This window comes from Bufo bufo, chromosome 2, assembly GCF_905171765.1.
Source record: "Bufo bufo chromosome 2, aBufBuf1.1, whole genome shotgun sequence".
Lineage (NCBI taxonomy): Eukaryota > Metazoa > Chordata > Amphibia > Anura > Bufonidae > Bufo > Bufo bufo.
The window spans coordinates 232,332,885-232,350,316 of record NC_053390.1 but is presented as its reverse complement, the minus strand read 5'-3'; the positions used below and the strand labels follow the sequence as shown (position 1 = coordinate 232,350,316).

At 41.1% G+C, this 17,432-nt stretch overlaps 1 protein-coding gene across 2 annotated transcripts in view; it reads right to left on the bottom strand.

Moving 5' to 3' along the window:
- ADGRD1 (adhesion G protein-coupled receptor D1) overlaps positions 1 to 17,432 on the bottom strand; it is a 957,528-nt gene that overhangs the window by 71,487 nt on the left and 868,609 nt on the right. For both annotated transcript variants that reach the window (XM_040416257.1, XM_040416258.1), the window contains one exon: positions 8,653 to 8,744. In XM_040416257.1, the coding sequence (XP_040272191.1) occupies positions 8,653 to 8,744 (92 nt within the window). The remainder of the gene's footprint in view (positions 1 to 8,652; positions 8,745 to 17,432) is intronic.

Genomic DNA, 17,432 nt, shown 5'->3' with positions numbered 1-17,432 from the left:
GGGCAGTAGGCATCCTTGCCTGCGCCTTCGACAGGCGATTGGGCAGCTGCAGATCCTTCCCACTCTGTACTGCTGTCCTTGCTCGGCTTTCCACCTTCCCAGGTTGGGTCAGTGACCTCATCGTCCACCACCTCCTCTTTCACTGATCATCCTCTTGATTTGTTGACCTAACCACAACCTCAGTGATTGACAACTGTGTCTCATCCTCTTCATCAACCTCTTGAGACAGTAATTGCAGTTGACTCATTGGCAACTGTGTCTCATCATTATCCACCTCATTAAACACTAATTGCCATTCCCCACCATCATGTTCTTGTTACTTTGAGGTTGAGAATCAGGGCACAAGATCTCATGTCCTTCCAGCGTGCTTGGCGAGAGTCCCAAATCAAGTAATGGAGATGAAAAGAGCTCCTCAGAATTTCTGATGTGGGATCACTTGTTTGGCCAGACTCTCCATGGTGGGATGAAGGACGATCAGGGAGAGGATGCTGTTGACCAGACTCTTGCCTACTTAGTCTGGACTTGGTGGAAGACAGGGTGGTGCCTAACCGATTGGAAGCATTACAGGATCTGCTGCAATCTAACCGACCACCTGGTCGCACTGGTTTGACTTCAAGAGTTTTGTCCTGCGACGCCCTGCAAACTAGGACATGAAGCTAGGTATCGTGGATGATTGTTTTTCTTGTGCTCTGTTTCAACACGCTCAGGGCCACGGTCTCTGCGTGCACCATCAGCATCACGGCCACTTCCCAGTCCTTTACTGCTCGTCTTGCGCATATTAAATGTTATATGCCCGCTTGACACACAAGATGTGGCACAGATGTCACAGTTCACAGCAAACACAATATATGGAAAAGTATGGAAAAAGGAAAATAGATTTCAGTTATATTTCTCCAATCTCTGGCCCTGACACACAGAAGGTATTGGACAGATGTCAGTAGTCACTGCAGACACCCTCTATAGAAAATTTATTGAAAATAATGGAAAAAATATATTAACTTTCAGTAATATTTCTCAAATCTCTGGCCCTGACACACAGAAGGTATAATACTGATGTCACTAGTCACTGCAGACGCCCTCTATAAATTTCTTTTATTGAAAATGAAGGAAAATATATATTAATTTTCAGTTATATTTCTCCAATCTGACCCTGACACACAAAAGGTATAATGCAGATATCACTACTCACTAGTCACTGCAGACACCCTCTTAAGAAAAAGTATTGAAAATAATGGAAAAAATATATAAATTTTCAGTTATATTTCTCTATAAATTTCTTTTATTGAAAATGAAGGAAAAAATATATTAATTTTCAGTTATATTTCTCCAATCTGGCCCTGACACACAAAAGGTATAATGCAGATATCACTACTCACTAGTCACTGCAGACACCCTCTATAGAAAAAGTATTGAAAATAATGGAAAAAAATATATAAATTTTCAGTTATATTTCTCCAATATCTGGCCCTGACACACGGAAGGTATTGGACAGATGTCTCTAGTCACTGCAGACACCCTCTATATAAAAATTATTGAAAATTATGGGGAAAATATATTAATTTTCAGCTAAATTTTTCGAATTTTTTTGCCCTGACACACAGAAGGTATTAGACAGATGTCTCTAGTCACTGCAGACACCCTCTATATAAAAAGTATTGAAAATGATGAAAAACTAAATTGTACAGTGTTTTTCTACTGAATTGATTGCGATCAGACTCCCTACTCTCTCTGTCCCTTCCGAAGAGCAGCTCTCCCTGACTACAAATGAGCCGAACATGCGTCATCGGGTGCATAGCAGCCGTGAAACATGCGGGGAGGAGACTCGAGCATGGCACTCGAGCACATGCGGTACTCGGCCGAGCATGCTCACTCAACACTACTCATCACTAATCTATAGAATTTCCTACAAACCACAGTATTTACATTTTTTTAACTTGAAAGAGAATATGGACCACTTAGAATCCCACTTATTGCATAAACTGTTTTTTTTATAAAATATGGACATAAACATTAGACTTGTTCTTTGTGTATTTGTTTCTACACGATAATTAATAGATATTTCCCACAACCAGCTTTTCCAGCATTCCAACTTTGCTCTGCTGGCAAGTTTACTACAGGTTGTGATGCCAGCACATGTGCAAGATTTCTTGACCAGGCAACAGAAAAGTAATGGCTCTTTCACATGAGCGAATTTTCCATCCAGATGTGGTGTGTGTAGTGAAAACACAGCATCCAGACTGAATCATGGCCTGTTCATTTCAATAGGTCTGTATACATGAGCATAGTTTTCGATGCAGTCAGGAAAAATCACCATACAGAAAAAGCACAAACACTGAACGCAATCACAGACAAAACTTATTGAACCTACATCCAAAACCATCAGTTTTTTCCTGAATAGATCCTGTCACAATCCGTATGCCTAAGGATGTCTGACCCTGTCAATCAGTGTGGAAGGGGAAGTGGAGGAGGTGAAGTAATGCTCTGATGGGGTAGGTCTGCTCTTCGGAGCACCTCATTAGCATATTACTAAAAGTTAGGATTTCTCTGCAACGCAACATTCGATTACAGAAAGTGAGATAACATTGAGATCACCATGATCAACCCCACAAGGCAGTATGTCTAGTTTAATAGGGTTTATCATGGTGACAGTGACATGCTCTTTAAAGGGTCATGGCCACAATGGCTCAAGTGAAGATCATGTCCCCCTGGATTATTTATTTGGATTTATTTTACTAAATTTCATAACACTTGTCAATATTTTTAGCAACAACAAGTAATTAATGATTGCTATGGATATGGTTAATATTTTAAATTAAGCAATTTAGGGAAATAAAATAACAAGGGGACATAATGTTCACTTGATTCCACAAAATTACTTCCAGAACTTCCATTCCTTTCAAAAGTGAGTTTATGTGATGCAGTCTACTGGTAGTAACTCCAGCACTTTTTACATACTATTATTCATACTGGAAAAACTCTTCAGCATGACCCTAGATATTGATAGTCTACTACAAAATACTTTTGCGTTTTTAATAAAAATCTACAGTTTAACACTTCAATTATGCCCAAGAAGATTTTCTTTGCTGATCATTGCTGTATGCACAGTAATTATGGTAATCTGAACATAAAAAAGGAGGGCAAGCACACCCACATGTCTTATGGGATTGTACACACAATTTAATAGAATATTGCAGTATTGCAATTTAATAGAATTAATGACCATAATGCTCATTAATTACTACACAATGTTTGCATTTTCAGCTCAATTTACTGCTTGTCTGAGTCCCATTGATGTAAGGGATTTGGGGTATATATGAACTGTAATTATTTAATCTGGTTCATTTCTGAGCTGATAGTTTTTTAATTACATTTTTATATATGCACATACAATGTGATATATGTCTAGGTAGTATACACCATGTGACCCATTAATAAATAAAAAAAAATCTGATATCCAATCTATAATTCTTGTAGCATCACTGACTCATAATTCCATCTTCCAATCACACAGGCTCAGTTCACTCTAGTGCTTTATAGAACTGAGACTTGGGGCATGTTCACATATTTTTGTGGCTATTCCAATTGTGGTCACTAATTGTGATTTCTGCTCAGAAACTGTGAGAAGAATGGATATATCAATGTAATGTACTTGCAGAGAGGAAACAGGCAGGAGAACCACTCTTTGGGCACTGTCATCAACGGACTTGAGGCTAGGTAAGTATAATAGGATATCTCTTTGTTAATAGACTATGGTCTATTATACTTACCTGACCTCAAGTCTGTTGACAACAGCGCCCAAAGAGTGGTTCTCCTGTCTGTTTTCTCTCCACTTGTTCATCGCGGCGATCGTTCCAGTGGTGCTGGTCAGGGACCCAAGCTGCAGAATGGTATAATTATACCAGAGAGTGATAATAGAAGCTCTTACCACCACAAGGCATTGAGCTCACACTACTGGGTCTAATAAGGCTTTATTTATTTTTTTGTGGGATGGTAGAAGCATTACAAAGTGCTACTTTCACACTGGAGTTTCTGGGTCCGCTTGTGAGATCCGTTTCAGGGCTCTCACAAGCGGCCCAAAACGGATCAGTTCAGCCCCAATGCATTCTGAATGGATAAGGATCCGTTCAGAAAAGAAAAGAATGCATCAATTTGGCTGCGTTTGGTCTCCATTCCGCTTTTGAGGCGGACACTAAAACGCAACTTGCAGCGTTTTGGTGTCCGCCTGACGATGCAGAGCCAAATGGATCCGTCCTGACTTACAATGTAAGTCGATGGGGACGGATCCGTTTTTCACTGACACCATATGGTACAATTGAAAACAGATGCGTCCCCCATTGACCTTCAATGTAAGTCAAGATGGATCAGTTTTGACTTAGACTTTTTTTTTAATGAATAATGCAAACGGATGCGTTATGAACTGATACAAGCGTTTGCATTATCTGTGCGGATCCGTCTGTGCAGATACAAGACGGATCCGCACCACAGCGAGTGGGAAAGTAGCCTAAGTATGATTTAGGGCAAATAGTTTTGTTTTTAAGGTCAACATTTTGTGCTGATTCATTCCAACAAACTGTATATCTTTACAAGGGTCAGAGCTCAGTTTTTATTATACTGAACTCCAAATTTCTTTCTTCCTTTCAGAAAACCATGGAGTAAAGCCTCGTAAACATGGATTTTGAATATAATGAAAATACCCTGTATTAAAATATGGTGGTGTATAACAATTTTTAAAAGGCAGATTCTGTAGAAGAACAAAAAAACATAGCATTGGATTCCATATATCAGACTGGGTTTCTCTTAGAAGCACTGATAGTAGTCCTTCTATGGGAAATCTTAGTCTAAAATGTGATTCTTCACATGGAAATATGTGACTTCAATATAGTGTGTAAAATGGAACCATAGTGGCCACCATGATGTGATGCATAAGTGAAAAATGTCTGTATATAGTCAGTACTAGGGAAGTTTACTGAATACAGAGTTGATGTAGTGACCCAACAATTCACTCCTAAAGGGTTAATACCAAGTTAATTGGCTGGCTGCCTTGGTAATGGTTGCTGGGTAGTGGGTTGGTCCCATTTTTCCTTGTAGAGTAGTAGGGAGTTTCTAACAGGTCAAGCTAGAGTGAACTCCTGTTTGGTTTGTGCTTCTGCCAAGTAGGCCAAGATAGATCTTGCTCCAGGAAAACATTATTCCTGTGAGTGAAAGTTGTCAGAAAATTAACTTTGATAAGTATTTACCTCTGAGGGAAAGAAGCATTGAATTTTGCAGATGGTTGAAGACACAAGGCTGTGCTTGGACTGAGTCAGTAAAGGTAATGCACTGCCAAACTTCTGAGACCGACTGGACAACTGATCTAGTACTGCATCCTGCAGTTTGGGCATTGCAGATATATGAGAAAATTTCTTGCAAGTCTGTGGTCAATTAGGAAGATTGACTTGTGTATTTAGAGAGAGAATTAGAGGGAACTGTCAAACTGCCTGTCCCTATACACAGCCTTTGGGAAAAAGATTGCCTTATGATTTACCACAGAACTGTACCTTCTGCTGATATTTGTACCATACCTCCTATCTTTCTCAGTAAAGAGGCTGTTATTTATCATTATCAAGCTGGCCTGGTATTACCTCCGTCATCTGCTGGGCCCTGCACCTGCCCTCCTGCCTTGCATCCTGCCAACCATTCACCAACAAGGACACCCGACCGACCATTAGACAAGAGCCCCAAGCCCAGAGTGTGACCCCAGGGGAAGAAAGGGTGTGCCCCTCCATCCACTGCAGCCACAGCCTAGGGGAGAGCCGGAGTGAGATCAGCCACTAATAACTAATTCATTGCCACCACAGTCACTCTCAGCCTCTCTGCACCCCCAAGAGTGCCTCTCCTTTGCAGCTAATTTTCCTAATTTTAGGGGGGGAAAAAATCCTTCTTGACTAATTAGACAATCAAAATAGCTCCCTGAATCAACAACCCTTTTTAAAAAATTTTATAATTATAACCTGTAATACTTTTACACTCCATAAATACATCCAGGCCCCTCTTGAACTCTTTTAGTGAACTCACCATCACCACCTCCTCAGGCAGAGAGTTCCATAGTCTCACTGCTCTCACAGTAAATAATCCTCTTCTATGTTTGTGTACAAACCTTCTTTCCTCTAAACGCAGAGGATGTCCCCTCATCACAGTCACAGTCCCCTCGTCACAGTCACATAGATGATGGGAGAGATCTCTGTACTGATCCCGATATATTTATACATAATTAGATCTCCCCTCAGTCGTCTTTTTTCTAAAGTGAATAACCCTAATTTTGATAATCTTTCAGGGTACTGTAGTTGCCCCATTCCAGTTATTACTTTAGTTGCCCTTCTCTAAACCCTCTCCAGCTCTGCTATGTCTGCCTTGTTCACAGGAGCCCAGAACTGTACACAGTACTCCATGTGTGGTCTGACTAGCAATTTGTAAAGTGGCAGGACTATGTTCTCATCACATCATCTATGCCTCTTTGATGCAATTAACAGAAAAAAGGACGGGGCAGCTCCACTTTTGTGCTGTCCTATTTTCTATTTGTTTGGATTTCAGAGACTGAACCATCTCAGTTAAGGACAATCTGCGATTATTATCTGACGCTATATTTTGGGAATGTTTTTAATGTATTTATGCAATTTTTTTAAAATAATCTTTTTGATATACAATATCAGGGCACGTGACAACTTTCTCACCTAACTTTCCTCCTCACACACATGTACTCTTGGCTTGGCCAAGTATGAATGTGTACTGAATGGTGAAAAGGGAGTAAAGCTGATGCCAGACTCCTGTGGTGATGGCAGCTTATATGTCTGAGAAGAAAAGGTTTTGTCTTGTTGATATCCATCAGTCCGGTTCTTATCTACTCCAACTTCTGCCATCAGGGTAGAGCCAGGAGACCTCCATACATATTACAAAAAAATTTTATAAAATGTGACTGCATCCACTTAAATATGCACAGAGGGTTACGTTTAACAATATAGCAGAGTGACTGAGAAAGTTCTATATGATCTTCGGCACATCCACTTTCTCATACTGAATTCCATGCAGACAAAGCTACAGTATATACACTGCCACTCTTGTGATTGACAATAATAGCATCTATTTAGAAAGGAAACAATTATTAAAAGCGGATAATAGAAGGCATATTTGTTCTGTATAAGGCAATGTATCCTCCCCGCATCTTCAGTTTTTTATTGTGTGCTGTGATTGTCACGGCAGTTACTCGCTTTTATTCGACAGATTCTGCTTTTCATCAAGAAACCAAATAGAGCTGACACTAAATAAGACATTTCTTAAAGGAAGCTAGAAGGTAAAGGTCAAGGGATAGCCTTCAGAGGCTACCTACAAAGGATTCAATTATATCAGCATCCCTTTACAAATATATTCCAGTTCAAAGATACAGCCATAAAAGACATTGTGAAACTATTTTATTTAGAGTATTTTAAATTTTTTGAAATATAAGCAGAAGGGGATTCTAATTTTCTAAAGCGAATGCAAATATGAACAGAATATTGACTTTATGTAATTCATACATCATGAAATGCAACCCAAAACTCTGTAGAGAGAGGGCATGGTAATCTACAGTATGTTTTATAATTTTATGTTGAATGATTATTGATTTTTTTTTTTATCCTTAAAGTCCCCCCCCCCCCCCCATGTACATGTACTTCATAGTAGACTCACAAGGGCAGCAACAATGTCCATTAGCTCAGCCAGGATTGAAAATAGCTCATTTATTCATCACTACTCTCAGAAAGACAAAGGCTAAAAAAAAAGTATTTCTTTCATACCTTTACGATTTAATTTTTCTGCTATTTGAACTAGAAATGAGCAAATCGATTCTAACCATTTAAAATATACTGATAAGATTCAGATGAGGTTGTATATTTTCCAGCAAAAATTACATTGTATACTTTTAAGATCGATCTTTGTGTCGGAGGCAATGTAGATGTTCTCCTACACTTTTAGGGTGCATTCACACGACCGTATGTATTTTGCGGTATGCAAAACATGGATCCGCAAAAAAAATGGATGATGGCTGTGTAACCTCCGTGTTTCATCCATTTTTTGTGTGGACACATTGTAACAATGCCGCAAAATGGACAAGAATAGGACATGTTGTGTATTTTTTTGCGGGACTGCAGAATGGACATGCAATATGAATGCATAGAGTACATAGTGTGCTGTCGACATTTTTTGTGGCCCTATTGAAATGAATGGGTCTGCATCCAATCCAAAAAAAATGCGGATTGGATGCGGACCAAAAATACGATTGTGTGAATAGGGCCTTAAATTTACGATTGTCCTGCAAAGTTGTGTTTGCTTTCTGTGGAAGTGGATGTAAAAAAGGCCACATGTACAACAAGCGCATCTAAAATATCAAAAATATGTATCAAACTTTATTAAATGTTTTATATTTTAGATATTTTTGGTGTACTTTGGTGTGGCCTCTTTCCTTCTCTCTTCCACACAGTGGTGCATTTCACATAATTAGCACCCTGATTCCCATGCAAATTTGATCATGGAACAACAGTTAAATGTTCACTCCATGATGAAAACCTTAGGATATGTGTCGTATTTTACATATCCCAGAACATGACCGTCCGTTTGTGATCATTATTATCAAAAACTTACTTGAAAGCGTTGGCATCTCTGTGGACTTTGTAGTTATCAGCACTAATCCTGGAGATGATCCTGGTTACTGCAATGAGGATACCAATATTGACCTAATTGTAAAGTAAAAAAAAAAAAAATTGCTAAATAAACAATGATTTAAAATTACAAAATATTAATTCAAATAACAAGGAAAGACATAATACACAGATCGCTGACCATTTAGCTTAAAGGGGCCAACCCACAAACAACATTTTTCACCTATACACAAGATAGGTGATAAATGTATGATTTTTAGGGTCTGACCGCTGGGACCCCCAGTGATCATGCGTAACCATCACTCCATTCACATCTTTGGGACTGTGAAGTACAGTGCTTGGCTTTCTCAGTTGGCTCTACAGAAGTGAATTGAAAGGTAGCTCTATGTGCACCACTCCATTAATAGCGTTGAGCACAAATATTCGAATAGCGAACTTGTTCTCGAATATCGCAACTTCGAGAATTCGCGAATACTTTGAATATAGTGCTATATATTCATTATAGCGAATATTCGTCATTTTTTCCCATCTGAACACATGATTCCTTCCTGCTTCTTGCTTGTGGGCCAATGAGTCATTGGCCTACAAGCAACTTAAGCAGGGAGAAATCATGACTTCAGATGGAAAAAATGTTGAATATTCTAAAAAAACAAATATATATCACTATATCGAATATATTTGTTTTTTAGAATATTAGTCTTTTTTTTTTTCAATCTGTACAGTTGTTCCACTTTGGCATACTCCTCCCCGACAAGCGTCCCTGTCACCATGGGAATGCCTGGGGGTTAGAATATACCGTCGGATCTGAGTTTTCATGATCTCGATATAGTGCTATATATTCGTTTTTTCGAATATTCGTCATTTTTTTTCCATCTGAAGTCATGATTCCTCCCTGCTTAAGTTGCTTGACGAATATTCTAAAAAACGAATATATAGCAATATATTGAATATATTTCTTTTTTAGAATATAATGAATATTCGAATTTGCGAATATTCGACGAATATTCTATAAAATATTTGCGAAATATTGCGAATTTCGAATATGACCCCTGCAGCTCATCACTATCTATTAACAGAAGGAAATTAGAGTCTCCCATTTTCATGATCAGTGGGGACTCAGCAGTCTAATTCCCAGTGATCATCTTGCCTGTGAATATATTCGTTTGTGGGCCAACCACTTTATGTAACTCAAGTTTTATTTTTGAAATTTTTGGCTACAGCAATCATTTTCATTTAAGTCTTACTGTAATGACCGGCGTCACGCACAGGGAGGGAAAAGGGAAAGCCCTGCCCAAGGGAGAGGGAAAGGTGGTGACCCCTGACTCACCTTGCGGCTGGCACCTGACTGCCCTGACGTCCCTAGACGGGTTCCTCACCCGTGCGGCGATCACGTGCCTAAACCCTGGCTTTCCCTACAATGAGCCCTAGATAGTGAACGGGCCGGTGGGATCGCTAGTCCGCACCACTGACACTAAGAGGGAAACACCAGGGAGAGGACAGACAATACAGACAAACACATACACCCAGGTGGGCGACCACAGCAGTCCACAAAGGTCCAACAGGGATCCGGAGGGTAGCGTTCTGGACCAACAACCAGAGAACGCAGCAACACAGCTCCAGAGGGTCAGAATAGATGTCCAGGCAGGAAGCTCTATATCTGGCAACCAGAGAAGTGTGAGAGGGGAATATAAGGAGGTTGGGAGTGCTGGACAAGGAACAGCTGAGGAGAAAGAGCTACGGATCCCTGAGTGAGCCAAAAGGGTTGCAAAGCAAACCCAGAAAGCTACCATAAGGAAACAGCCCTATCTTACATAGAGCGCGCAGCCAACCGCTGCGACTTCCTGACCCCGGGTATAACGGAGTCAGGCGTGGTTCTTGACACCCTCGTGACACTTACATTAGAATGATTGCAATAATATAACACAAATCTGCTTATACTCTAATTTCTTCATGTGTTCTTAAACAGTTGTGTTGCTTACACTGGTAAAGAAGGAAAATGAATCGCCACAGGTTAAATGAAAACTATATTAAAAACAATAAGGGGAATTTATTGATAGCGCACCGTGCCCCAGTATTCCTCCCATTAACAGGACATGAACTAAAGATAGGCTAAAAATCTGTTTTCTGCCACTTTTCTATTGCGCAAAGTGGGAAAAGTATTTATAAACACTAAGAAATATTTATAAATATCAATGCCTTAATTAAGCAATTTTTTCAACACATTTGGATTTGTCAAAAAATCACTATATATAATCACTGAAAAATAACAATATTTTAATGTGTTTATGTCAGAAAACAGTTAACATATTGTTATATTTATCCGATTGGAAATTAATTTGGAAATTGGCAAAGCTTTAAACCCATTTAGAATAATTATTTTGCTGCTGATTTGAAGTATGAATATCCATGAAGAAAAGTATTATAACCTTATTTGATCCAAAACTTTATGTTTAGGATAAAGAGGATGATAGACATTCTATGTTCTTTAAATCCTGAAGAAGCATATGCTTTACATTCTTTTTTCCCATACACGATTCCCCAATGAATGTATAATCTAGCTATATTTGAAGAAATGGTGCAGTGGAGAAGTCTCCACAGACATATTTAGTGACAGCTTCATCTAAGTTTGTAGAAACCAATTATAACTCATTGAGATCCACTCTCCCGAGGAACAACATATAAAAGTATGCTCAAAATACACTTGTTCAACCAAGCATTAGCAATACACGTTTTTTCATATTAGTGACTGAATCTTTATCACATCATTGCAGAATGCTGCTGCCAGAATAACAAGTAGCCAGCCTCAGCATACAGTATGCTTATAATACATATTCTTGATGTCAAATGCCAGTGAAACAGACCTTAGACTACATTAACAAAGGTTGAATTAAAAACTATGAAATGAATAATGAGACTCATACACACAATCAAGTTGTGCTTACTGTCAGACTTAAAAAAAACGTAATATGCCTGGTCCCCAGGATTCCCCTTTTCTGCTTCACCTTTTGTTGCAGATTTCATCACTTCATGAAGTTACCTTCTCAGCATGTCTTATAGGTATCAACTAGAGATGAGCAAACTTTTTAAGATTTGGTTCGGTTCCGGTTTGCCAATTTTTTTGAAAAAGTTCAGTTTGGATCTGAAATGTTTCTACCCAAACCGAGGTGGCTCCAATTGCCCTGGAAATTGGTATATACCATCCTGTAGTCTCATAGGACTCATAATATTTAGGAAAAGATGCTATCTATTTTCATTATTTTTTTAAGAATTTTTGTATTTTCTTCCCCTACCCTAAGATCTTGAACACGATGACAACAATAGTAAATCATGCCAGAGTAACACTGACATACATAGCTATGGGTAAACGCATGTTTGATGTTTATGTGTTGTTGCATGTGCTCTGCTTTTTCATATTCCAAAGCTTCCAAAAATTGTCCCTAATTGGGGCAGATGGTGTTTAAACACACAAGGTGTTATGGGAAAGAAAAGTGTTGCGGGACCAAGCATTCAAAAACTATGCCTTGATGGAGTCAAAATGCCTGCCCATATGACTTGTCCAAGTGCTATTTGTCAGAAGAAAGTGTGGCTTGTTGGAACCAGGCATCCAAAAACAATGCCTTAACTGGGGCAGAATGCACGTCATCAGACATCGATAATGGAATGCGTGGCCAGGAAAAACTTTAAAAGCCGAGCAATCCGATGGTGTAAAGTATTAACTACTACCTGGCCAAGTTTCTTGAGGTGCAGTCACTGCCATTTCACTTAGTAGAGTCTGTTGCCTTTAGGGAGCAGATGATGTGCGCTCAGCCTAGCTGGAAGAAACTTAGCTGTCATTATTTTTCCCTAAAAGCCAAAAATGTCCACAGGGTTAATGTTTTTTGCGGTCACTGCAAGGCAGCATCCCAGCAACAAGGCCAGATCCCAGGCCAATCGGCTCCAAAACAGCATGACAACACTTAACTTGACATATGTAGTTGGAAGAAGGGGGAGTTCGAATGACGCCGTGCCCTGCTGCTAATGGAGACAGAAGGGTCCAATCGGACACTTCTATTCGCTCAACATTGCTGGCAACATAGCAGAGAAGGAGTGGATGCGGCCTGGCTGCTGAAAGGGAGATCGGTAGAAGAAGGAAACTCTTGTGGCAGTAGCTTGCTACCATCTCTGTTTGCCCACGGGATGGGGTGATGCCGCTTCATGCACTTCAATAGAGCTGTGGTGCCTATGTTTGTGTTTCACTGCCCATGGCTTATTTTACTCTTAAGGAGCTTGCACAGGGCAATGCTGCTGTCTTCCAGCATAGTGGAGAAAAACTGTCAGATGGGAGATATTCACGCAAAGTGAGAGGCAGCCAAGCTTGACTTGGCATGTTTGGGGCCTAATGCACCCACAATGACAGAAGCATCACCTCTTCTGAAGCAGATCTGGCCCTGGCAGTTCTTTGAGAGGTTATGGGTGTACGAACGTCACCTCTGCTCTTTATTGCTTCCACTGCCACCACCACCCTTCACCTCTGATGTTACTTCCTCTTCAGCACCCCAATCTGGTTCCCAGGTCCTGTCCCCCACACAATCATAATTGGAGTCCTCACCTTCCCTGCCGCTTTCATCAGACTGTGATATGTTATGGTGGGCTCCTTGGCCTCCCTCCCGATTCCATACTTTGGATTTACCCCTACTGCCACAGTCACTGCCCCCAACTCTAATACTGTGACTATGGGTGCCACTATTAATACTACCAACACAGCTATGCAAGGGGTCCTCCACCTTCCCCTAAACCTCCTCCTCAGGGGAGTCCTAACACTGACTACTCTCACACAAGTCATCAACAGTTAGACTCTCTTGGCTATCTGCCATAGGGCATGGTTGTGTAAACTGTGGCCTACTACTACTACCACTACTAATTCTTCCACTTCTGGCTGGATAGCTGGTGCTGCTACTACTACCCACATTCTGGCTGTGGGAGGACAAGCACTTGCCCTGGGTGTTTTGTTTGAAAGTCGGTTTTCTTGATTTCAAAGACAAAGAGGCGCAATAATATGTCTTTCCCTTTCCACAAAGACATTGAAGACACTGCTAATGAAAATTTGCTTTGGGAATAATGCAGTATTGGTGCCACTAACAGATTTGTAACAACACGGATGCCTAACTGGCTACTAACCACTCTTGTCCCTGACACTAAAACTTAACTTTTACTTCTTTATTAAAACAAGTGAAAGAATATAACAAGTGAGCTAGCTGAGATATTAAAACTAGCTATACCCCATCTAAAGATGCTATTAATGACTGATATGAAATGTTTATATGCAGGCGGGGGTGCACTGGCCACACTGTCTTTCAACACAAACCTGCTGCATTCGCTAGGGTATAAAACTGTGCTTGATATCTAATTTCCCCCACAAATGGGGTGTAAATTGTGGAACAAGCCTGCTCACACTCAATGTTATTGCATCAAGCACACCGATTTCAGTCTATTAACAGAGGAGTACAGCAAATTAAAACCTACCTGGGACTGCCGGACCCTTCAGTGTTCAGGCATGCACCACATGTACTATTACGTCAAATTGAAGGAACGCAGTGGCTTCCATGATGTAATAGTATGCAATGTGTCGGGAAGGGGTTAAAAATAATATAGATATGATGCTGTGAAAAAAAAACAATTGCTCCGCAGCAGCATATGGCGTTATTGCTTTAAAATTGTTCTGCTACAATGCAACACATTTAGCATGGACAGATATGACAGCAAGTAGCTGCATCTGTATTATAAGGCAGTAACTGCCGGTAGAAGGCAGTTCCTGTTCCCTGCATTCCCAGCTTTAGTTCCTCTCTTCTCACTCCTCTCAGGATCTTGTGAGCATCCTTCTTCTTCCACCCTCATGGTTTTACTCGCTGACAGGTGCAGTAAAATGGAAATACATGAGGGGCGTGGCCGGCCACGGATCAGGGAGGACGTCTTTTACCACAGCTCCATCCAGCGAAGTGAATCCAAGCCCATCCGGCCCGTTATGATCCCAGCCTAACTGTCACGGCTGTGTCATGGTCTGGTTTAGTGGACCATGACACTTTTGCCGTGCATGCTTGTTGCTTGTGGCAACATGTTGTTTTGCATGTTTTGACACTTCCCCTTTAAGTTGTGTGTCCCTTCCCATCCTGGTGTGTTCGGAGTTAAGATGTGTGCTTGGTGGTGCTGGGTGTGGCCTCTGGCTTTTCTTATACTGTGTTGTGAGACTGAAGGTCAGTTTGTTGTTTGCCTGCATATGTGTAGGAGCTCTGCTCCTCTCTTGATGTCTAATCTTACCTGTGTGAGGGCATCCTAGTTGGACATCGTTTGTCTCCCTTGTCTCCTTTCCCTTCCTAACCTGTTATGTTGATTGGTGTGGTTCATGTTGGGGTTTAGTTGTTTATGCCATGTCTGGTGTTCCATGTCAGGTCTGTTTGGTGTTGGGATCTGCATGGATGTTTTATATTTTCCCCAGTCTGTTGTTGAACCATAAACCTGTATAGAGCGCTGCCTGGAGCTTCCATGCATCTGGTGTGCACACGGAGTTCCGGGTAGATGTTTGGCACCGTATTTCCATCTCTGCTGTGGCAGGTAAGTGTTGGTGGTTGCTAGTGTTCTGTTGTTGCACTGTGTACTTACCTGCCGTCCAGTTGCTGCATATGGTCTTTTCCCTTCTGTTACTAGGCCTGTGGGAGACTCCAATTTATCCGTGTCGTGGATGAATCGGCCGTCTCTTATTCCTGACTTCCATATTGCAGGGACCGATAGGGTCAGTAGGGCCCAGGTTCGAGAGTATGAGAGTATGAGCCCCCCTACCATCGAGGGCGGCTTATACAGTCAGGAGGTCAGGGATAGGATTAGGGCAGCTGTAGGAGGTGACCTGCTCCCTATCCCTGTTTACGGCCTAGTATCAGTTCCCATTATGCGGTGGGGGGTTTCCCCCACTCCCCATCGTGACACTAACTCTCTGCACTTGAAATTTGGGCTCTACACCCTGCCAGCATCACAAAGACCCCACTCCGGAGTTCCTGGACGGCCGGAGGCCCAAGAGTGATCTGCGGCTGGGACGCAGCGCTCGCATAGGAGCGGGTCTTTTACTATCAATGGAGGCCCTCCACCCTCACACTGGATATCGGCCTGACATTTAGAAGCTCCAGAAGCTGCCAGGGGACCTGAGGGAGACAAGAGACAAGCCAAGAGGATTAACCAGACTTACCACCACCCTGGACTCCCACCCCCAGCACAGGAGAGAAGCGCCATCTTAAGCGCCAAGCTCAGAGGGAGGAAGGCACAGGAGTACTGAGGCGCAACCAGAATAACAGACTCTGATACCAGAACAGGTAGGGGTACAACACCATCATACCTCTACTTATAAAGTAACTTATATTACTACATAAAGCCAAATTGGCAGAAAGGGCCCCAAATCCCTACTCCACTAGAAGGCTTCTTTAAACCCTTTTCAGCACCAAATAGAAGCCTGGGGCATAGCCGTATTATAGCCGACCCCTTCTAAGTTGATTAAAGCACAAGGGAAAGCGAGTGACACAGAAAATCAGCTAAAGACTAGAGAAGCCTGCTGGAAAGGGAAAAAATACATTTCAGAAGGTAGCAGCGCAAGGCTATAGCAAAATAAGGAGCCAGATCAATAGACAAGACCATATATACGATTAACACAGCTTGAATTTAAAGGTCTTCAAGACCATAACACAGAAATGTCATCACAACCTCACCTATGAGTTAAGAGTATGTGAAAGAGAGCTTTTCAGCTTAATAGGGTTCAAGGTCAAGCGCCTATGGTGAAGATCGGCAAATACCAAGGATCAGAGCCTGATTCCCTCAAACAGCATCACTCCTCTTCTATGTCAAACGGACGTAGACAAATACATAATGAAAAAACCACAAGCTGCAGCCAATGCACCAGCACCGTCTGCTAAAGCAACATCCAATTGCTCCATGTCAAATCAATCAGACAGAGAAAGTGACATTGATGAGGCTATGGACATTTCTAATGACCTTCCCATATCAAGATCTTTCATATCTCACTCATCAAAGGCATTAAATCCAGTATTGGACGAGCTTGCCGATATCAAAAAAGAAGTAAGGCAAATACTGTAGGTCAAAGAGTGGATATTCTGAAAGCAACCCATTCAGTTATTGTAGATTACACTAAAAAGAATACAGACACTCTCTCAACCTACCAACAACACCGCAATTACCTGTACGAACATCTTGAAGATCAAGACAACAGGGGAAGAAGAAACAACATACGCTTCAGAGGGATACCGGAATCAGTAGCCCCAGATGCAATCCATAAAGCAGTAATAGAAATTTGTGAATTATTACTAGGTAAAGATAATACAGAACCTATAATAATTAAACGGGCAAATAGAGCTCTACGCCGTAAGCCGAAGCCAACAGAACCACCATGAGACACTATATGTAAGTTCCTTAAATACACTTAAAATGGATGTGTCTGTGCGGTCAAAAATGATTTAGCTGTTTTCATTTGATTGGTTTTAACACATGTGTTTTATATATCACTTTAAATGTAACCAGTGACGTATGTGAGATGGGGGTATTTATAACCCCCTCCTCCTCTACGTCACAGGAGGCTTGACAAAGTGCAACATAGCGCGAAACAGCTGTAGCCTATCTTTCCACCTGTGTTTCGTCCGCGTCCACTGATAATATGTTCTAAGAAATAAACTGCAAACAGCAACTTTGTGACCAGTGGTGAGTGCCGCAGTGCTTTTTTATTATGCTATT